The sequence below is a fragment of the Psammomys obesus genome, unplaced genomic scaffold (genome assembly GCF_907164565.1).
Source record: "Psammomys obesus unplaced genomic scaffold, mPsaObe1.curated_primary_1811, whole genome shotgun sequence".
Taxonomy (NCBI): domain Eukaryota; kingdom Metazoa; phylum Chordata; class Mammalia; order Rodentia; family Muridae; genus Psammomys; species Psammomys obesus.
This window is the reverse complement of record NW_026596353.1, coordinates 613,965-636,695: the sequence shown is the minus strand read 5'-3', so window position 1 is coordinate 636,695 and position 22,731 is coordinate 613,965. Positions and strand designations below refer to the sequence as shown.

Here is a 22,731-nt window from a genome sequence, read left to right as displayed (position 1 = left end):
ATTTGCTAATCGTAACAGACTTGTTAGCCTAGCACAATGGTGTAAGCTTCTTGGGAGGCTGTAATGGATCTGTTAAGTCCATGAGTGCTAGACCAGTCTGGGTAACATAGACTTCATCTCAATTCTAAAGGAGAGAGAAAAATGGACAGTGATATAGCTTAGTCATACAACAGTTGATTGTTATTCATGAGGCCCTTGGATTCAGTCTCAGTTACACACACACACACACTCTCACGCACACATGCACAGACTTTTTGAACCAGTGTAGGTTGGAACTGTAGTAGCAGAAGAGTCTATAGACTGACAAATTAGATAATGATATTAAATCTTTGATATTCTGACATTTTTTAGTCAGATGCTATGGTAGAGTGAAGATGGGTTTAGGTTTAACAATCTGCTAGTTGGTCTAAGATAGTTTGGTGGGTAGTGGGGGAGCATGCTGCCCTAAGTATGACAACACGTGTTCCATCCCTCGGATGTACATGGTAGAAGAGAGAACCTTTTTCTGAAAGTTGTCCTCTGATCTACTCATCCACATGTAAACCCGCAAACTGTGCACATACAGATAGATTAGGCATCTGTGGTTGTAAGAGATAACAGGCACTGTTCAGGGAGAAAGGAAGGATTGGCCTGGGGCTGTGTACTTTTGCTTACTTGGAATATCAGCTTGATCCTTTGCACTGCATGAACCAGGTGCAGTGGTACACACCTGTGTGCTTGGGAAGAAGGGACTAGAGCAACATTATTTTGGCTCAGGGATTCAGAAGGGGTAGTCCATAGTTGACTGGCTTTCTTATTTCTGGGCCTGTGGTGAAGAAGATCATCATGGAGGAAGGGTGTGGTGGAGCAGAGCTGCTCATCTCCCTATGGCCTGGAAGAGGACAGATAGTAAGAGGCTGTGAACATGTTCTGTCTTCTTGTCTCTAGAATCCCACTTCTTCTAACAAGGTCCTGCCTTCAAAGGTTTCTGCCAGCTTCCAGTAATGCCATAAAATTATAAATTCCTCATCAGACCTGACATAACTACTCATCTTTCCATAGCAATGCCAAGCCCTCAACACATAAGCCTCCTAGGGGGCAACCTCTAACAGACCCGTCTTTACTCTCACCTGCTATTGTGTGATTTTAGGCAATCTATAACCTAAGTGGGTTTCAACTCTAGGAATGTGTGCCTAGCATGAATTAGGCCCTAGAATAAATCCATAGCGCATGCAAATGCACATGCACACACTCACAAAAAGCTGGGTGCTTTTTCTGCCTCTCTGAGCTAGCAGGCTTTCACATCAGCATGTGTCTCCTGAGTCTTTATTGGTAAAATCGAACGCTTGGGATTTTATATAAAAATAACACTCTCATGTCTCTGGGAAAATAGCCTGTTTCTTTAAACAGTTTTTAAATGTAAAACCCATTTTCTTTATTTGTATATGTGCGAGTGCAGTGCTTGCAGAGGGCAGAGATACCAAATGCTTCTTCAGAGCTGGAGTTTCGGGCAGAATGAGCTGCCCCCTGGGGGTGCAGAGAGTCGACATCTTCTGCAAATGTAGTGTTCACTGCCATCACCGAGATTTGTCTAGCCTGATAGGTTTTTTTTTTTTGTTTTTGTTTTTCTTTCGTTTTCTTGATAGGGTCTCACTATTTAGCCCTGACTGTCCTGGAACCAAGCTAGCCTCCACTCACAGAGCTCTGCCTGCCTCTGCCTCGTGTGGGGCTCAAAGGGGTTTGCCACTGTCCAGCATGGGAATCTGGTTCTTGACCCCACTGTCGGCTCTCTGTTGGTGTCTCTTTGTAGTGCCATTGCTGCAGTCTTCACATGGCCTTCTGCCTGTATGGATCAAATCTCCCTCTGCTTTTTGTGTTCATACTTGAATTTTGAAAATTCCTTTTTGGGAGTCAGAGCCAAAACTTATTCAAAGCTGACAATTTTATTAAAGTGTAAAAGGAAAGGCCAGGGAGGCAAGCTGTAACTTTCAAAGCTTTTGAAGGAATGGGATGGAGAAAAGAAGGGGGGAAAAAACAAAAACCAACAACTCTTGTGGTTTGAGTTAAGCCTGCATAAAAATCAGCTACATGGCAGGGAGGGGGCGCTTTAGAAAAAAACAAGGAAGTCCAAAGTACCAAAAACAAACAACAGCTAAAACATCAGTTCTAGTCAGCATCTGAAAGAGACTGGCCCAACAGAAAGAAAAAAGTGAAGCTGCATCTTTGTGGCTCAGGACTCAGAAAGACAGGCAGATCCAGCCCATCATCCCGGCACTCATAGGGACTGCCCCTTTGTTCCTTCCCCGAGGACTTGCGGTCTGCCTCTGAGCTGCATCCTCAGGCCACCTCACACCGCAGACACCATTCACAGGGGCCTTGTGTTTTACTTGTTCAGTTGTAAGATTTCTAAAGTACCTTTGTATTGTTTCACTGCTTGAGGACCGTGATGTACAGGTCATAGAACTGTAGAAAGAAAGAAGTCACTTCTTGCACTAAAATTTACTGAGGAAACCAAAATGCCAAATTAGGAAGTTTGTGTTTAAAAATTACTGTTTGGGTGGGTGCATGCCTTGGAATTCAGAAACTAGCTTGCAGAAGTTGGTCTTTCTTTCCACCTGTGGGCTCTGGGGATCAAACTCAGCTTAGCAGGCTTGCATGGAAAGTGCCCTCCCCCCACCCCCATGGAGCCATCCTGCTAGCCTGGAAATTTATACTTTGTAGGCAGTGGGAAGCAATTAGGGTAGATTGGTTGGTTATTTTGTGTTTTGGAAATATTGATAAAATGAAATAGGAAGACTAAGAAGGGTAAGTGGTTACATGTGTGAATGGTGCTGAGGCTTCAAGGAAATGTCACACTAGAGTTCAGATCAGCAGGAAACCTCCATTCCCGAGAAAGATGTTGGTATCTTTAGCTTTATCGAGGGATAACTAATTATAAACAAATTCATTGTTTTACCTGTTAGTTGACAGGTATCTGCAGTCATGTTACCTCTGTCATAATTATGATGGATGATTTCTCACCCTGCAAGTGTTACCTTGAGCTTCTTTGAAATCATTCCCAAGCACATGGCCTCTGGCACGCTTTCTGTCCTTATCTGTAGTCCACTCTTATGTTCATGTGGAATCATGCAGTGTGTCTGGTTTTTCTTTCACTTAACACAGTGCTGTTGAGGTGAATTCATGTTATTGCATTATTTTTTAATTTTATTTTATTTTTATTAATTACAGTTTATTCACTTTGTATCCCAGCTGTATCCCCCTCCCTCTTCTTCTCCTATGCCCCTCCCGCTATTGCATTATTGTTTTTTATTAGCAAGGAGTATTTCACTGTGTGCATGTCTAACAATTGTAGCCATTTTCCAACTAGATTTTGAGAGGTTTGCAGTTTTTGTGAGTACAACTTTATTAAATGTTTAGATACAGGTCTTCACGTGGGCATATGTTTCACTTTTTAACAAGCTTGTTGGAAAATGACATCAGCCGGATGGCATTTGGGACTCATGGGAACCTGAATTGAGGTAGGCAGCAGGGTGGGAAAGACATTGTCCTGGCTTAGCACTTGCTTTCTGAGTGACCTGAGGCAAGTCAGTTAACTTGTCTGAAACTGCTTTTGCTCAGCGGTTAGACAGGAATAGTGATATCCAGCGCTAAGTTGTTGCTATGATTAAATGAATTGACTTGGAAAGTGTCTGTCTTGAATGTTAGACATTACCCTTCCTTCCACCTTCCCCTTGAGGAAGGTCACACAAACATTGCTGACTAGTCTCTCTTTAACTTCCCAGGCACCTCCCTGAGATATTTCTTTGGTCAGACCATTTTACACAGTCGCTGTGCCCTCATATTCCCATCAACAGCATAAGAAGCTTTTAATTATTCTTTTCTGTGTCCGTATTTTTAATTTTTGTGTTTGTTTTTCTCTTTTTTATGTTTACCAAATATTTCTTTTCTTTGAAATATGCTAAGTGCCCTTTCCCCCCCTTTTAGTGTGTTGTCTGATTAAGCCACAAGTTTTTATTGGGTATTTTTTACAGTCTTTGACTTAACTTTCATATTCTTGTGTCTTTTGAAGGAATTTTAACAAATAAGTTAAGAAATATAAAAAATAGAGAGCAGATTATAATTTTTTTCTGTAAATCATTTTTTGGTCCAGTTTAAGACATTTTTGCAGAGCCCAGTGACACATATCTTTAATGTCAGTATTTAAGAGGCAGAGGCAGTCAGATGTCTCCGAGTTAGAGTCCAGCCTGATCTACATAGTGAGTTAAAGGTCAGCCAAGGCTACATAGTAAGACCCTGTCTCAAAAAAGTAAAAAGTGAAAAAATGAATCTTTGCCTAATGGGAAGCTAATCTTATTTTTGTGTGTTTTTTAGGCATATATTCTATAGGTTCATTCTGTTATTTTGAGTTCATTTCTGTATACAGCGAGATAAAAGCTGGGGTCTGTTTTCATGTGGCTGTCAACTTGCTCTAGACTGTTCTTGCTTATTGAAGTATTGTGCCACTGTTGCTGAGCTATTAGTTGTGCTTGTGAAGGTCTGTTCTTAGGGGTTTGTTGTTTGTATTGCGTTCTCTAAAATCTGTGTTGATGCCAGTAGTATACTATCTGAATTACTACAGCTCAGTATGGGAGAGCAGGCGCTGCACCTCGCCTGGACAGCGCAGCAGAGCTGACCCTGGTGGTGGGCTTGCAAGTGAGCCAGCCCTGCATGGTAGACCTTGTATGCTTATGGTGACAAACCCGATGCTCTCTGCCCTGTTGCTCCTCACTACTTCCATTGGTTGGGAGAGCTGGTTCTGGGGTCACGAGAGTGGGTTAGCTGGCCTTGTCCCTCGCTGGCTTCAGCACTTGCGAAAGTGGGCCCTTAGCTCACCTGGGCAGCATAGTAGACCTAGTGGAAGCAGGTGTAGGTTAATCAGCCCAAGGATGAGAGTAGCCAGCCCCAGCCCCTGGCAGGCTGCAGCACTTGAGAAAGTGGGCCTTGCCTTGCACCTTGACTGGACAGCACAGTGGGGCTGGCTCTAGAGGTGTGGGTACCAGTGAGCTGGCCCTGAGGGCAGGAGAGCAGGAGAGCTGACCTGCCTCCTATCGGAGGCAGCATTGGGTGGTCTAGCCGGAGCAGCGCTGGAGAACTCACTCTGGTGGAGTGGCTAAGGGAGAACCAGCGGCTGACCAGCTCAGCCACCGCCCAGGCCCAGATCCGGGGCTCCGAGCTGGCCCCTCCCACAGTCTATATCCTCTGTGAATGGTTGGGATGTGTGAAAGGGCCAGTCCTGCTTCTCCAAGCTGCGGGATCTCTACAGCACAGGGCAACAGCAGGATAACCAGGAGGAGTCCCAGTGAGGATCCAGTATTGATGATGTAGAAGCCAGAGATCTCAAACCAGACCAGTATCTCACTGTGATGAACTCTTGCAAGTGAAGATGTGTGGACAGAGGGATATAGTGTGGGCCACACTGTGACACACTACAGCTTCCACAGTGAGATCTTTTCTTTCTTCTTGCCTTTTTTTTTTTTTTTTTTTTTTTTTTTTTTTTTTTTGAGACAGGGTTTCTCTGTAGCCTTGGCTGTCCTGGACTCGCTTTGTAGACCAGGCTGGCCTTGAACTCACAGCTATCCACCTGCCTCTGCCTCCCTGCGTGCTGGGATCACAGGCATGCACCCAGTTTAATGAGATGTTTTCTATGCTTTGTATTTTGGTATGTGTGTGTATGTGTTTTGAGGGTGGTTGCCAGGCCAAAGGGCAGATATGAGAGGATAGGGAGATGAGTAGGAATGGAGTGCATGATATAAAACCCAAAAAGAATAAAAAATTAAAAGAAAGAAAAGATAAGAGATAGCACATGGCTTAAGGGCAAATGCTGATGTAAGGGGCAAGCAGTCCTAGGAAAAAGAAGACACACATCCAAGACATGAGTACAGGTTTCTCAAGAGAGTTGGGCTTAAGAGATCTGTATGGTGGTAGTATGTTTTAAGTAACATTGCTTAAAAGAACTACTTTACAGCAAGATTTAAAGATTAAGTGAAGGGACTAGGTATGGTGGTGGCACGCACCTTTAATCTCAGCACTCAGGAGGCAGAGGCAGGGTGACCTCTGAGTTTGAGGCCAGCCTGGTCTATGTATTTCCAGGATAGCCAGGGCTATGTAGAGAGCCTGGTTTAAATAAACAAGCAAATGAATGAATGAATGAATAAAATGTAGAGGAATTTTAATTCAGAATGAAACTTGCTACTCTGTCAAGAGATCACATCCAAAGACCTAGGTCTGTGTGATCTGGCTGCAATACAAACATGCCTGTAATCTGGGAGACAGAGGCAAGGAGACCTCAGTTCAAGGCCAGCCTGGTTTAGAGCAACTTCCAGATAAAGAAAAGCTTAGGTCCATGTGTGGTGGAACATACATACCTTTAATCCCAAATAATAAAGGTAAAGTTTGTAGAAGGAAGCATCCCTATTTGAAAGTGATGTCTAATTGAGTGGCAGAAAAAGTGATGAATCAAAGAAAGATTTTACAGACTAGGATAAGCCCAACTCTCACGAGAACAGAGAACACTTAAGGGAGCAACACAGAGAACGAGGAGAGAGGGTCCAGTTTTACCAAGACAGTAATAGAGAGACAGGTTGCAGAGAGAGAACTCAGGCCAGAGAATGAGAAGGAGCCAGGAGATTAGAGCAGATTCCTGTAGTTAGTTTGAGGCCAAGCAGAGCAATTCAGAGGCTAAGAGAAAAGCCAGATTGAATAAATTAGCTGGGAGAGGAGTTTGAGCCAGAACAGCTGAATTGAATGTGCTTATTAAGTAGTAAGTCTCAGAGGCTGAAAACATTATAGGCCTAGGTTAGATTGTATGGAGGCAAAAAACTTCCTTTAGTAAATGAAATTGTCAGGTGGTTTTATGAGGCATATTTTTTGGCTTTAGGAATAAAAGGAACATTCATAGGATTTAACCCAAGGTCACAAACATTCTGGCCCTAAGTAAGCAAAATATGATGTTTTAACATTCTTGTTGCAATGTCTTGACAAGTATCTCAGTAGGCAAATTTGCATTTATTGTTTGTGTGGAATGTAAACTAAATTCTAGGGTAAGGTTTTTCTTTTTATCCACCTTGATATCTCCCCGCTCTATGAGATGGAGTTTGTATTTCTCGTGCTAGTGTTGCATTCTCTGTGCTCAATATTTCTGCCTTGGAGGTCAGTAGTTGTACTTTTTTGGCTCTTTAGTCTTGAGTCACTATGACGAGCTCTTGAGAGCCAGTGATCTGGGCCTAACTCGAGGTGCTTAGTATAATTTTAAGTCCAGCCAGCTGTTTTCGTTGTTGTTGTTGTTTTGTTTTGTTTTGTTTTTTTGTGGTGGTGGTGGTGCACACCTTTAATCCCAGCACTTGGCAGAAGCTGGTGGATCTCTGAGATTGAGATCATCCTGATTTGTAGAGCATGTTCCAGGACAGCCAGGACTACATAGAGAAACCCTGTCTTGAAAAACAAAAACAAAAAAGAGAGGGGAAAAAAAAAAGAAAAAGAAAAAGAAAAGAAAATGTTTGGGGGGCTGGAGAGGTGGCTCAGCAGTTAAGAGCACTTGCTGTTTAACCCCATAGACCTGGGTTCAGTTCCCAGAACCTATAGTGCTAACACCTGTCTTCAACTTTACTATTAGGGGATCTGGTGCCCTCCTGACCTAGGCATGCGTGCAGTACACATACATACATATATACTTATTTACTTACATACATACATGCATGCAGGCAAATAACTCGTACATATTCAAATAAATACATATTTTTAAAAGAAATGTTTGGTTTCGATATTTGTAGGGCAAATGATTGCAGAATTAGGAAAAATGTTAATGTTGTCATTTTGTAAATTCTTTTCGTTTTTATTTTTCTGGGAATATTGACTTATCCCTGAGATGGGGTGAGCATCCATTTCTGTACTCCAGGCATTTATTGAATGTGCATACTCTAAATGAGGAGAAATAGTGGACACATATATACATGATGTGTGTATGGGAATGAAGATCATAGTGTATTAGCATTTAAAGTATATCTTTTAAAACACTTCTTTTTTTTTTTTTCACTTTTTCTAATTATGAAAGCAGGACATATTTGCTATAAAATGACAAAGTACCAAAAAGATGTCATTTGCAGGAGGATTTGTTATTTGTTAATATAATTTGCCTTTTACTCTGCACATATGTGAATATTTACATTAAATTAGAATTAGAAAATGTTGAGTTTTACATCCTGCTTATTTAATTCTTTTTACATTTTTGTATGTGTGTATCTGTGTGTGTTTAGTATGAATGTCTGGGCCCATGCCATATATGAGAGTAGAGGTCGGAGGACAACCCAGGGGTGTTGGTTCTTTCCACCATGTGAGTCCTAGGGATCAAACTCAAGTTGTCAGGCTCAGCAGCAACTGCCTTTATCTATTGAGCCATCTCACTGCCCCCCACCCCTGTCTGTCTGTCTGCTCTCTGTGCAGCCCTGGCTGTCCTGGAACCTGCTCTGTGGGCCAAGTTGGCCTCAAACTCACAGAAATCTGCCTGCATCTGCCTCCCAAGTGCTGGGATTAAAGATAGGCACCATCGCTATCTAAAAGGCGCATGCTTGTTGAACTTGTGACTTCTCTTGTTTGAGCCTCTCAGGTAGTAGAGTACTTCATGGTTTTTTTTTCAATTGCATTTTTTTGTTATTTATTTTGTGTGTTGAGTCTGTATGTGTGTACGCATATGCATGTCACAATATCTGTTTTGAAAGTCAGAGGAGTAAGTTCTCACGTTCTGTCATGCGGATCCTAGGGATTAATCTCAGGTCCTCAGGCTGTGCTTGCAAATGCTTTTATTTTCTGAGCCATCTTGATAGCCCACAAAGTCATACTTGATTCTTTCAGATTATGCAGAAACAGACCACACGGCTAGGGGAGTGGTGAATGTGATTTGCCTTGCACCTGCAATGTAAAATTTCCTTGTTTCTCTTGCAGAGGAGGTGGCCAAGTTGGAGAAGCATTTGATGCTTCTAAGACAAGAGTATGTCAAGCTGCAGAAGAAGCTGGCAGAGACGGAGAAAAGATGCTCACTTTTGGCTGCACAGGCAAACAAGGAGAATAGTAGTGAGTCTTTCATCAGCCGCTTGCTGGCCATAGTGGCAGGCCTTTATGAGCAGGAGCAGTACAGGTGAGCCTCCGGAATCAGAAGCTGCACCTTCTGTTTCATCTCTGGCCATTTCAAACACATTACAATGTCTTCTCAGTCTCTCTTATTTTGTACTCCTTGGGGTTGAAACAGGCTCTGTATATATTGGGTAAGTGCTGTATTGCTGAGCTGTATCCTCAGCTCTTTTCCCCCTTGTTCTGAGACAGAGTCTTACTAGGTTGGGAGGCTGCCATTGAACTTGTGATTTCTTCTGTTTGAGCCTCTGAGGTAGACAGAATTAGACCTGCCTACACTTCTGGCTTCTTGTTCATTTTCTTGCCAAATTTACTTCTCTCTAATCAAAATTATCAGCAGTGAACCAGGTGTGGTAGCTCAAATTTGTAATCTCAGTACTGAGAACACTAAGAGGATTATCAAAAGTTTGAGGGCAGCCTCGGCTACGTAGTGAGGTCCACTCTAAGTGTGGGCTATATTGAGACTGAGCCCTCATTTCATAACAACAAAAATAAGAGCTGGGCTGATGTCAGTAAGGTACACAAGAACCTGAGTTTGATCCAAGAACCCATATGAAAAAAATTAGAACCTGATGGCAGGCACTTAAAATCTTAATACTAGGAGGACAGAGACAGGCAGAGCCTGGGGCTCATCGCCCAGCAAGCCTAGCCTAAGAGGGCGTGTTCAGGGAAGTGAGAGACCCAGTAACAGGCAGATGGCAGCTGAAGAATGGCATCAAAGATGTTCCTCTGGCTTCCACACGCACACCATCTGCATGCTCACCTGGGCACAAACCAACACCAGACCAATAGAAAGATGAGCAGTGTCCTTGTCTGTTAGAAGCTACTCACTCGCTCCTTGCCTTCAAGCTATGGCTCTTTAGGTTCCTGATCTACAAGGGGTGATCAGCACCACTCATTTTAGGGTCTGAGTAAAGATTAAATTAAGTCGTAGATGTTTAATACTTAGAATAGTTGACACATACCAAGGATTGATTGTTTTCAGCACTCCTTCCTTCCTTCCTTCCTTCCTTCCTTCCTTCCTTCCTTCCTTCCTTCCTTCCCTCCTTCCTCTCTCTCTCTCTCTCTCTCTCTCTCTCTCTCTCTCTCTCTCTCCTTTCATTCGTCTCACTAAGTGTCCCTGGCTGACTTGGAACTTGCTATTTAGCTCAGATTAGCCTCGAACTCGGAGATCCTCCTCCTTCCTGAATATTGGAATTACTGGAATATAGTAGTTATTTATTTATTTCTGTACCTCAGAATGGCCCTAAACTTGCCTTGGTTAAGGATAATCTTGAATTTTTGATCCTTTTCCCGCTACATCTCCAATGTTGCAGTTTTGCTAAATGCTACATTTTGATGGAGACAGGAGTCCAGGTATTAGGTTTTGTTTTCTAAAAAAACTGCTTTGTGTGAACTAATTTGTTCATAGTCCCTCTTTTTAACATTGTTTGATGTTATTGTGGAACAAATATTGTGGAACTGAGGTAGAAGTTAAAATAGTCCCAGCAACACAGGAGAATGGTCCAGCATATGGAAATGCCACTGTGATTTATTTTTTCTTTTGCAGATTCATGTTGATAATCATATTCCATGTGGGAGTAATATTAATGTTCTTATTCAGGTGGGAATCCTAGCTTGCCTAGTTAGGATGACATTTTCTTTCTATATCTTTGGCTATTTTCCTCATCAGTGATTTGAAGATCAAGGTTGGAGCCAGGCACATCAGTGCTCACAAGTTTGTCCTGGCCGCCCGCAGTGATAGCTGGAGTCTGTCCAACTTGTCTTCCACGGAGGAGCTAGACTTGTCAGGTGAGTCTGACTGTCAGAACACAGAACGAACACCACACAAGACAAGACATGTATGCATTTCTGTCTGTGCACCACATTCATGCAGTGCCCAAGGAGGTGAGAAGAGGGTGTCAGACCCCTTGGCACTGGAGTCACAGACGGTGGTGTTCACCTTGGGTGTGGGGATTGAACCCACAGCTTCTGGTGCTTTACCGCTGAGCCGTCTCTCCATCTCTCCAGTCTCAGGTTGTTCTTCACCGTTATATTTACTCCTTGGATGACAAGTCATACATATTGGAGTATCTATTATGTTGCTAGGTTTAGAAAACACAACTACCAATAAGCGTGTATCTTTAAAATTATTATCATCATTATTATCATTATGTGCACACATGTGTTTGGAGATCCAACTTTGTGGAGTTCAAGGGATTGAACTCTGGTTTCTGTGTTTGAGTGGCAAGCGTCTTTACCTGCTGAGTCATCTTGCCAGGCGAGCTGATTTGTTGTTGTTTTTATTTGCATGTGGTGTATGTACATGTCCTTGTAGGTGTGTGGAATCCCAGAGTTGATGCCACATCACTTCCTCAGTCATTCTTTGTATTGATTAATTGAAGACAGGGACTCATCATGTAGCTCTGGCTGGCCTGGAACTCAGATATGCCCACTTCTGGTTTTTGACAACTAGAATTAAAGGTGTACTGCCACTTTTACTATTTTTCTCTAAATATTGTGTGTGTATGTGAGTGAGTGTGCGCATGTGTGTTTGTGTATGTGTGTGTGTAGGTCAGAGATCTGCTTGTAGGAATTGGTTCTCTCTTTCTACCATGTAGGTTCCAGTTGACTGAACTCAGATTGTCAGGCTTGGCGGCAAGTGTCTTACATGGTGAGCCATCTCTCTGGCCTGGTAGTTTTCTATAACACCAAAAGATAGCTGTCAGTGTTTAGAATTTTAGTAGTGCTTGTGAGAGATGGTGAATGTTCATTTGTTTCAACATGGTAATTTCTTCTCCACCCCATGTCTGGGAACTCTCTGTGGACCAGGCTGACCTCAAACTTAGATATTCATCTGTTTCTGCCTCCTAATGTCTAGGATAGAAGGTGAGTATACCACCATGATCAGCTCACTGTGGTAACTTTAAAAAAAGGATTTGTTTCTTCTTTTTAAGTATTTATTTTTATTTTTTACATTGTGTGTGTATGTCTGTACATGGGTATGTGCATGAGAGTACAGTGCCCTTGGAAGCATCAGATTTCCCTGTGGCTGCAGTAACAGGCTTGTGAGCTACCTGATACGGGGCTGGGAGCCTAACTTGGATGGTCTGCAGTAATAAAATGTGCTTGTAGCTACCGATGCATCTCTCCAGCCTGACTTATTTTTGGTATGTATGTGTTTGTGTGTTGGTACATGAATGTGTGCATGGGCACCCAAGGAGACAGATCTCCCTGAAGCTGGAGCTAGGATATGGTTGTGAGTCTCTTAGTGTGAGTACTGAGAACCAAACTCAGGTGATCTACAAAGGCAGTATATGCTCTTAATTGCTGAGCATCGCTTTTATTTACTTATTTGAGATGTCTCACTGTGTAGATCATGCTAGTCTTGAACCCTCCATGCCCAGCTATATGTGTATCTCCTAATAATAAGCTAGGGACCTTAAACATATGTAGTAAACTTTTTTAAAAAGAATTTTAATAGGGCCTGGGAGATGGCTCAGTGAGTAAAGGCATTTACCATCAAACCTAATAACCTGAATTTGCTCTCCAGGATCCACATACTAGAAGAAAAGAGCTTCACATCAGGTTGTCCTCTAATCCCTACATATGCGTCGTGGCATGTATGCTCATTGTACACATACACAAGTAAAGTAATTTTAAGAAATGTTTTTAATAGATATACCAAATTATATATATTGATATTGTGCTTTTTTAGAAACTATTTATTTTTATGTATATGATCTGTCTTCACACACACTGGAAGAGGAAATTGGAGCCCATTACAGATGGTTGTGAGCCACCATGTGGTTGCTGGGAATTGAACTCAGGACTTCTGGGAAGAGCAGTCAGTGCTCTTAACCTGTGAGCCATCTCTCAATTTCTGATGTTGTTTTATGTTACAGTGAATTTATAGTTTTGGCTAAATGTGGAAGTAAATGGACTTAAAACATTGCTTTCAAAAGTTTACCTGAAATCGTATTGATTAGGACTTGCTTAACTGCTCTTGAAAACAAGGCATGAAACAGTTTTCATGAACTTTGCTGTTGGCAGTTATTGCAAGAATGACGACATGGAGACTGTTGGGATATTAACAGAGGACACTGTGCTAGGAGTGCTCGTTGGTAGATTGCTTGCTTAGCATGCATGTGTTCATGCGTGCGTCCCTGGTTTGATCGGGAACACTAGGAGGGAGAAGGAAGGTGGAAGTGAGTGACTGTTCAGAGGCTTACCAGTGTAGAAGGCCTATTTCCATGTGCAGTGACAGAAAAGGAAAATCTGAGTGATTATGATACAGTGTCTGCTACCGAGCTCATACTCTGGGGGAAGTAATGGACTGTTAACAAATCATTTTGGGCCAGGGCCACGAATATAGCAATGTAGTTACTCTATGTGCTTGCTGCAGCAAACATTTGAATTGGGTTAATAAGGGGTACCAGGGGTGCCTAACACTTGAGCCGTGTTGAGTAGCAAGAATTGGTGTTGATCTCCTGGATTTAGGAGAACAGAGCTTTCATGTTTCTTGTGTCTTTTAGTTGTTGTTGTTTTTCGAGACAGTTTCTCTGTGTGGCCTTGGCTTAAAGCCCTTAATTCTCCCTTGTGAGCACAAATAAACACACATAAATGCAGATGCATGTGCATGCACCATTCACGCCTGGAGTGAAAATGCCTGCATGCAGGGTCTCTACCATAAGGCCCCAGCCCATGTGTGCACACTTGGAGCTGCAGCTTTTCTTTTTAAAAATAGGATCTTTGCAGCTGCGTATCTCTGACCACCTATAGAATAAAATTAGGATTATTTCCAAGAACCATTTGATGAAGTGTTCTTCACAAAATGTATGGTAGTATTACAAAGACTAGAAAGGATGATAAAAATTTGAAAATTATTCACATTTGTTAGAAAGATGTTGGGTAGGCTACCACCTTTGATTCTTCAGTTATCAAAAATTTTGATGCCAGCAGTTGCAAGACTCACGAAATATACTTTGGTGCATTGTCAGTGACATTCTGGTCAGGGCTCTATGAGACCCTGTTGTTTTATGACTCAGTGTTTATCTGTCTCTGGGAATATACTGTGTGCATTTGGAAGGAGAATGTACTGCAGTCACTGGATATGGTGCTTTGCTTATTAACAATACTGAGGTTTGAACTCAGGCATCTCACAGGCTAGGCAAGCGCTCCACCACTGAGCTAGACCTCTACTCCATTCATCCATCCATTCATCCATCCATCCATCCATTCACTTACCCACCCACCCATCCATCCATCCATGCATTCATTTAGGCATTCATTCATTCATTCGAGGTACAGCCATGCTATGTTACCCAGGCCGGTGTGGAGTTCACTATACAGTTTAGACTGATGTTCAACTTATCATCCTTCTGCCTATGTCGTATAATAAATAAATATTTTATGATCCTGCACTGTCTCGAGTGCTGGGATCACATCTGTGTGTACCAGGAATCAGGTAGATGTAGTATTCTCTAAATATAATTATGTTGGTCATTGTTTCTGTATGTTTATGTGTGTATATGCTTTTTTCCTTTATGCTACTTTATCAATTCTTTAAAATTTAGTGTTCCCATTTACTGTGATTTTGGGATAGAAATTTTAGCTGGGTTGGTGGCATATTCATGCAATCCCAGTACTTAGGAGGCTGAGGTAGGAGGGTATGAGCTCCAGGCCAGCTGGGGCTATCTTAACATAACCTTGTCTCAAAAAATCAAAAACAAAGTGAAATGAAAAGTTTTCAGTGGTATTACTACATTACTGAGGAAGAGAAAGGAAAAAAGAAACAGCATTGTTTATTTTTGCCCTACCCCTGTCTATCTGGTTGTTTTAGCAGGCATTAATCTAATCTTTGAGTACATCAGGTTTTCAGTTCTGCTCAACAGCACTTCCTTCAAACCCATCCTCCTCACTATGTATAGTTGGAATAGAAAGTTAATCTGTTGTTGCATAGTTACTAAGAATGTATTCCTGGGACTTATTGTATTTTTTCTTGATAACTGAGAATTGACTATAGTCTCCCAAACTTTAGTGAGCATCACAGTAATGTAACGGACTTGTTAAGGGCAGATGCTGGGTCCATTCCCAGTTCTCTTCAGTGTGTCTGAGTGGGCTTAAGAGTTGAACTGTTAGGAGTCTGCTTGCTCAGGACTGACTACTCTTGGAGGACGTTTATGCAAACTGTGGCTTTAGCTTGTCTCCTGGATATCACTTCCTATACTCTAACTAATTGAGAGCTGATTTAATATTTAATAGAAATAACAGTATTGGGTTTTGTTTGTTTGTTTGTTTGTTTTTGCTTTTTGAGACAGGGTCTAGTAGTCCAGCTTTGCCTGGAACTCAAAATATGTAGTCAACGATGACCTTGAACTTGATCCTTCTGCTTTCCAATTGCTCATATTACACCTGGTTTTAATCATTTAGGGATCAACCCAAAGCTTTTTGCATGCTAGACAGTCTTTAACATTAAAAAATTACAAATATATTTACTAAATAAAAATCAAGGTAAAGATTAGCTAAAAGAAAAATTAATCATGAATTATGCTTGAGTTGATATTTTAGTTTATATCCTTCCAGGTTTTTGATTGATTGGTTGGATTGATGATGGACAGCTGCATGAGTGTATAGTATGTTTAGAGATATGTGCATATACACAGTGGTACAGTTACACTTTCAAATATATATGATAAAAATGAGATTATACAAAATGTATTCCTAGTTTTTAAAACAGCTGTAAATACATTATCATGCATATATCTATATAGTCTTAATTGTTGCAGATTTTCATGTGTGTATATACTGTGTTTTTATTAACTTTCTCTTGGGCTCAGTATTTTGTAAGCAGAGTGTGTAATCCCACAAACTTGGGTGGCTGAGACAAGAACGTCGCCCTTACTTCCAGGCCAGCCCATGCTACAGGGTCAGAGACTTTGTATCAAAAAATAAACATTTTGTTTCAGTTCTTCCTTATTAAAGAAACACATTTATGTGTGTTTGTCCTATTGTTTGCTTAGGATAACAGTCTATTTAATTGCTGCGGAAAGTTTACCTGCTCTTCCAGAGAATCTGGGTTTGATTCCCAGTATCCGCGTGGTGGGATTCAACCATCTGTAACTCTAGTTCCAGGGTCTTCAGCATTCCTTTCCGGTCTCCTTAGGCCCGGGACACAATTGTTGCACAGTTCTACATGCAGGCAAAACCCCATACACATAAAAGAAAGTCCTTCTACACCCAAAACTGCAAAAGGGATGAAAAATGAATAAGTAAGCCAGGCAGTTGTGGTGGTGAACGCCTTTAATCCCAGCACTGAGCAGGCAGAGGGGGCAGGTGGAGCTCTTGAGTTCCAGGACAGCCAAGGCTACACAGAGAATCCCTGTCTCAGAATGAATAAATGAATTTTTTAAAATTTTTTAATCTTATTTCTCAAATATTTTCCTTCAGATATTTTCCCAATGAATTTGACCTATTATGGTTTCCTCATACAAAAGTTCTAACATTTTTTTTTTTTTTTCCTGGAGTCAGACAGACTGTCATCATTTTTAGTGGCTGTGTTGTTAGGAAGTATTCACCAGAGAAGATCACTTGGACACTGTTTAAGCTGGCCTACAATTTCACTGGGTGTTTGAGACCCAAATGCATTTCTGAGCCTTTCTCAGGGTAGGATTTTAAGCATAAAAACCATATCTGGGGTTGACATACCTTGGTTAGCAAGAATAATTAGTCAGTAGCAGAGTCGTAGAAGCCAAAAAGCAAGGGACCTTTCCAGAACTATAGGTTCTCTCTTTTTTTTTTTTTTTTTTTTTTTTCATTTTGGCAGGTGTTGCTGTCTACATTCCAGGGCCTAAACAGCACCTCTGTCATGGTGTCAGTTGTGCTAAGGTCTGGAAGCATACCAACGTGTGGGGCCCTGTTACATTGTGTTTCCTTGAGTTCTATATACCATAATTTTTTTTTTTTCTAACCACAGATTTTAGGTTACCTCTAGAAGGCCTAAGTATGTCATCTGCTTTCTTTTTCTAACTAGATGCCAATCCTGAGGTGACAATGACAATGCTTCGCTGGATCTATACGGATGAGTTAGAGTTCAGAGAGGATGATGTGTTCCTGACTGAGTTGATGAAACTGGCCAATCGCTTTCAGCTCCAGCTCCTTAGGGAGAGGCAAGTCATAGCAGAAGTATTCAAGCTCCTATGAGGTGGTAGCTAAGCTTTCTTCTGCCAAGCTCTGGGAAAGCAGCTTCTGCTGTAGTAGTAATTGCTAGGGTTCTTTAAAAGTGATGTGGGAGAGGCTGTTTTCCCCTTGCTTTGTGTTACTTGTGAGCTACATTTTGCTGGTGCTGTTTGTTGTTCTGTCTGTCTTCTTCTGTTTGTTACCTGACATTATGTGCTTGTGTAAACTAACCACTGGATATGAACAAATAGAATCCAGCGACCAGATTCTTGACTTTGCCTTTCATTATATTTTCTTCAATATTTTATTCTGCCTTTGGATTTATCTAGTCAGATGAAGTCTTTGGTCAGACACTCCTTTTGGGAAGCACATTAGTGCCTAAATTAACCTAGGAGTCCTCAGTACTTTTTGGTTCAGTAGGTTTTGTACCAGTATTAATAAAGTCTTACTTTATTTGTGTTACTGCTTTTTTAAAAGTAGCATGGTATGTTTTTGTGGTACATTTTTTCTGTTCCTCTCCCAAGTTGGCATTTTAGAACAGTAGGAAAGAAATTGCTTATCAGATGGTGTCAGGCAGAAGTCTGTCCAGAAGGTTGTAGTTGTGGCCCTTGGTGGCCAGTTTGGTTGATGAAGAATCTTTTTACAGTAATACTTCATGATTTCCTTTTATTCTCTTGGGTACATGGAAAAAAATTGGCTTCTCCTCTGGGTTGTTGATGTGCTGGTTCCAGCCATCAAGACAGTCTATTTGTTGCTCTGTTGCCCTCACCCAGGAGATTAAAGAGAGATCTGGCTACAGGAGCTTCTTGCTCTGTTTTTACTGTGAGGGGTCTTTCTCTAGGATGGCCTCACAGTTCCACAGGAACCCGTAGACAGAATCCTTCTAGCTTCCTATGCGTGGCATTGGCCTGAGAACTGTTTTAATATAGAAATCTAATTTAAACATAGACAGACCCAGCTGTGTAGGGCTACACTATTAGCACAACTAAGTTTAATATTGAGGTCCTTCATGAACTCATGGCTGGCTCTTTGATCACTTCCACCTGAGGGGAAAACAGTCTTACCAGGCCACAGAGGAAGACAATGCAGCCAGTCCTGATGAGACCTGATAGACTAGGGTCAGGTAGAAGGGGAGGAGGACCTCCCCTATCAGTGGACTGGGGGAGGGGCATAGGAGAAGAAGAGGGAGGGAGGGTGGGATTGGGAAGGGATTGGGGAGGAGATTACAGCTGGATACAAAGTGAATAAATGTAATTAATAAAAATAAAATAAAATATTGGGGTCCTCTAACTATTATGTTTGCTTAGTGCGTTGTTTAATTACCTAAGAGTAAACTCACACTAATTTTAATTAGATTGTTTATATTTTCCCCCAGATAGCCTAAACTTTCTCATTTCCTATATCAGACTTGCTTATAAATTGCTTTTTCATTTTATTAAATAAAATTTAATTTAATTTATATATTATTTATTACAATCAATTCACTTTGTATCCCCTGCTGCAGCCACCTCCCTCGTCTCCTCCCAGTTCCGTCCACCCTTCCTCTTCATAAATTGCTTTAATAAATGTTCTGGGATTGATATAGATAATTGTAATTGGTATAATGGATTCTTTAAAATATTTTTGTCTGTTGCTTGATCAAGCCTCTGAACTATCGACATTATTGAATGCTCAAATTTGTACTGTTGAATGTGGGTATTAGGTTGTGGGTATCATGACTTTTAAGAGCTGGGATGAAGAAACCAGGATTGGAGTGAGTGCTGGCGTTTACTGAGGTCCCAGAGTGCCCACTGCTGTCAGGTGGAGAAGGGACACCTGTAGGATGCTAAGTCAGCAGGCTCTGGCCAGTACATGCAGCTCCGTGGGAAGTCAGCGCAGCAATTGCTGTGCTAGAGAGGTCCTGGTGGTTTGGAAATGTTGTCATTTAATTTGATGAAAAAGAAGGGCTTTTAAAAAAAGCATCAGAAAACTCTGTTAAAAAGAGTATGTATAAAAATGACAGTGTCTCTCCTGATTGCAAATACATGTTCCATGTATGCAATTTAGAAGACTTTAAGTTATATAAAGAAGAAGTTAGTCATCCACAGCTCAACCATTGGTCATCTGTGGTTTTTTTTCTCTCAATAATTACTACTTCTCACATACATGAGTTGATACAAAAAGGGCATAGTGCATGCCTTTAATCCTAGCACTTGGGAGTCAGAGGCAGGTGAATCTCTGTGAGTTCAAGGCCAGCCTTGTCTACAAAGCGAGTTACAGGACAGCCAGAAAGAAAGAAAAAAGAAAAACAGACAGGAGTTTGGGCTGCCTGATTTATACTTTTAAAATCAGATGTATGGGCTAGAAAGATGTCTCAGAGATTGTTCTTGGAGAAGACTGAGGTTTAGTTCCTAAGGACGCACAAATGGCTTTGACTCCATTTTCTGGGGTTCTTATGCCCTTTTCCGGCCTTGTTGGGTTCCTAGGTGCATATGGACTCACATAAATACATGTACATAAAAATAATAAATAACTATATCTTTGCTGGGTGTGGTGGCACATGCCATTATTCCCAGCACATTGGAAGTAGAGGAAAATGGATCTGTGAGTTTCATTCTAGTCTGGTCTACAAAGAGAGTGCCAGGCCAACCACAGTTATATGGTGAGATTCTGTTTCAAAAACCAACAACAACAACAAAATAGATTGTTTTGTGCTTTTGTGTGCTTTGTGGATATAAAATTATAAAGATATACTAATAACTATTATTTTTCCATAGGAAAACTAGCCTGCCTTGCTACTTTTCAGAGAGAAAGTTTGAGCTGAGAACTTAAAATGTAAAATAAAATTATGTGTTCTTTCGCTGTATAAATCTTATCAGGTGCTAGTTATAGGTGACCCATTGATCAGTGGCACTCTGGGGACTCAAGTGAATGGAAATGGACTGTCTTTCTTTCTTTTTTTTTCCTCCCTCCCTCCCTCCTTTCTTTCTTCCTTCCTTTCTTTCTTTCTTTTCTTTTTCTTTCTTTCTTACAGGGTTTCTCCCTGTAACAGCCCTGGCTCCTGACTGTCCTGGACTATCTTTGTAGAGCAGGCTGGCCTCTGCCTCCAGAGTGCTGGGATTAAAGGTGTATGTCACCATGCCCGGCCTGTTTGTAATTTCTAAGAAAACATTTATTGTCATGAAATATGCTCAAGTTCCTTGGCAGTGAGAAGGAAGTTCAGACCACTGTGTGGACAAGTGAGAAGGTGCCCTGCGATGTGAGCTGGAACTCTCTGTGGTCTTCCTATGCAGAGGCCCCTGTTAGTAGGACACTGGCATGGCAAGACCATCATATTGGGCATTGCTAGTTTCATCTATCAGAAAGGGTTTTTTCTTTTTCTTTTTTTTTTTTTTTCCTTCAACACTTACTTCATAGCTATGGTCAGGTCACAGTGACATTGTTGCCCATTGTCATGGGATGCTGTGTACTTGGAGACTTTAGTGGCACAGAAAAGTAAGGTTTGGTAGTATACTGATTTAATTTTGAGGTAGTGTTACATAGTATAGCCCATGCTGCTTGGCACTCATTTTGTAGCCCAGGTTGTCTTCGAACTCTTGAGAGTCTTGCCTCAGCCTCCCAAGTGTTGAGATTTGAGGTATGGGCCCCTATTCTGAAACTTGTAGGGTTTTGTTTTGGTTGGTTTTGTTTTTTTGAGACAGGGTTTCTCTGTGTATGCCTGGTTGTCCTGGGACTCATTCTGTAGACCAGGCTGGCCTCAATCTCAAAGATCTGTCTGCCTCTGCTCTTGAGTGCTGGGATTAAAGGTGTGTGCGACCACAACTGGCTGTGAATTAATTTTTAAAGTGACCTGGGAGTGGTGCTTCTTTGTACCAAGCCAGAGCACATACGGACAGATATAAAGTGGTTGCCTATTCCTATTGACGGAAAACAGCTATGTTCTTGTTCTTGGCCTGCTTTAACATGTACGGTTTGAAAATTTGCTTTTTCTTTTTTCCAGGTCTGCTGTACTGTGGCGTTGTTTCCCTGTTTCCACTCGTGGTCTCTCATTGCCCCCTCTTCCCTACCTCTCTAACTCTTGTGGTCCTTCTGTACTTTTGTTGCCTAATGTTGATCTGCTTATAGTGAGAATTATCTGCTACTCGTTATTTATAGTAGTTTTGAAGTCCCTTAATATTAGCTGTTAAAGTTTTTTTTTTTTTAAGGATTTATTTATTATGTATACAGTGTTCTTTCTGCCTGCATGTGTGATGCCTGCATGTCAGAAAAGGGCACCAGATCTAATTACAGATAGTTGTGAGCCACCATGTGGTTGCTGGGAATTAAACTCAGGACCTCGGGAAGAGCAGCCAGTGCTCTTAATCACTAAGCCTTCTCTCCAGCCCAACTGTTAAAGTTTGCTTTGTCCCTTTTCTGTTTTCAGGAAGAGAATGAAGGGCTTTAGAAGTAGGCATGTGAGTAGAGGGGAAACAAACTTAATGAGCATATCTGAGTGTCTTGTGCTCTGCTGAGTAAATCTAGCTTTCCTTCATCTTAAACACAGAGTCTCAACACCTCTTATGCCACAGAAGAGGAGACAGGCATACAAAGACTTCATTTTCTGTTGTCACTAAGTTCTGCTGTATGATTAAAAAGTTTTTGTTGAGGCTGTGAAAAAGAGAAATAGTGGTAGACGCCAGGGCCTATGACTAGGTTACCATTGAGCCTCTGTGGCTACTTTCGGAGCTGAATCTGGTTTGAAGGACCATGTCTTGGCCTCCTCTCTCAGTAGGCCTTATGCTGTGGAAGACACAATAAGTTACCAGGAATTCTGTCACAAAATAAACTCTTTTGGTCCCTTGGAGACAACTTTGTACTGTAGGGATATAGTTGATGTCCTCTTGTGTGTGTATGGGACAGGCGCCTAGGGAAGCTAGAGGAGAGTATCAGATCCCCTGGAACTGGAGTCACAGGCAGTTTTGAACCACCTGGCATGTTCTTTGGAAGAACAACTGTGCTATCTATTAGCTATCTATTCAGTCCACAAGCACACCCCCTACCCTTCACCCTTTACTCCCCAGTGTTGCTAACGATTGAACCCAGGGCTTCCCAAATACAAATACATCCTAGACAAACATTCTGCCACTGTCCTATTTTCTGGACCCTGAATTGTAATTTGTTAATTTATTTTAATCATTATTATTATTGTAAGTGTTTTGTCTGTGTATATGTGTGCACTGTATATGTGCAGTACCCATGAAGGTCAGAAGAGGGCATTGGATCCCCTAGAACTGAAGTTAGATGCTTATGAACTTGCATGTGGGCACTGGGAACCAAATCTGGGTCTTCTGGAAGAACAGCCAGTGGTCTTAACCTTGGAGCCATATCTCCAGCCCTCTGAATTACAATCTATACAAAATACAAATGTATCTTTTGGGAGGACTTTTAAGGGGATACTTATTAAGCATACACCAT

General features: G+C 41.5%; 1 protein-coding gene across 1 annotated transcript in view; it reads left to right on the top strand.

Annotated features, from left to right (window-relative positions):
- The window catches only part of Ankfy1 (ankyrin repeat and FYVE domain containing 1), a 73,489-nt gene that overhangs the window by 11,397 nt on the left and 39,361 nt on the right, over nucleotides 1–22,731 (top strand). Inside the window, exons 2-4 of the mRNA XM_055597256.1 lie at nucleotides 8,956–9,148; nucleotides 10,814–10,932; nucleotides 17,153–17,288. Coding sequence (XP_055453231.1) covers nucleotides 8,956–9,148; nucleotides 10,814–10,932; nucleotides 17,153–17,288 — 448 coding nt within the window. The remainder of the gene's footprint in view (nucleotides 1–8,955; nucleotides 9,149–10,813; nucleotides 10,933–17,152; nucleotides 17,289–22,731) is intronic.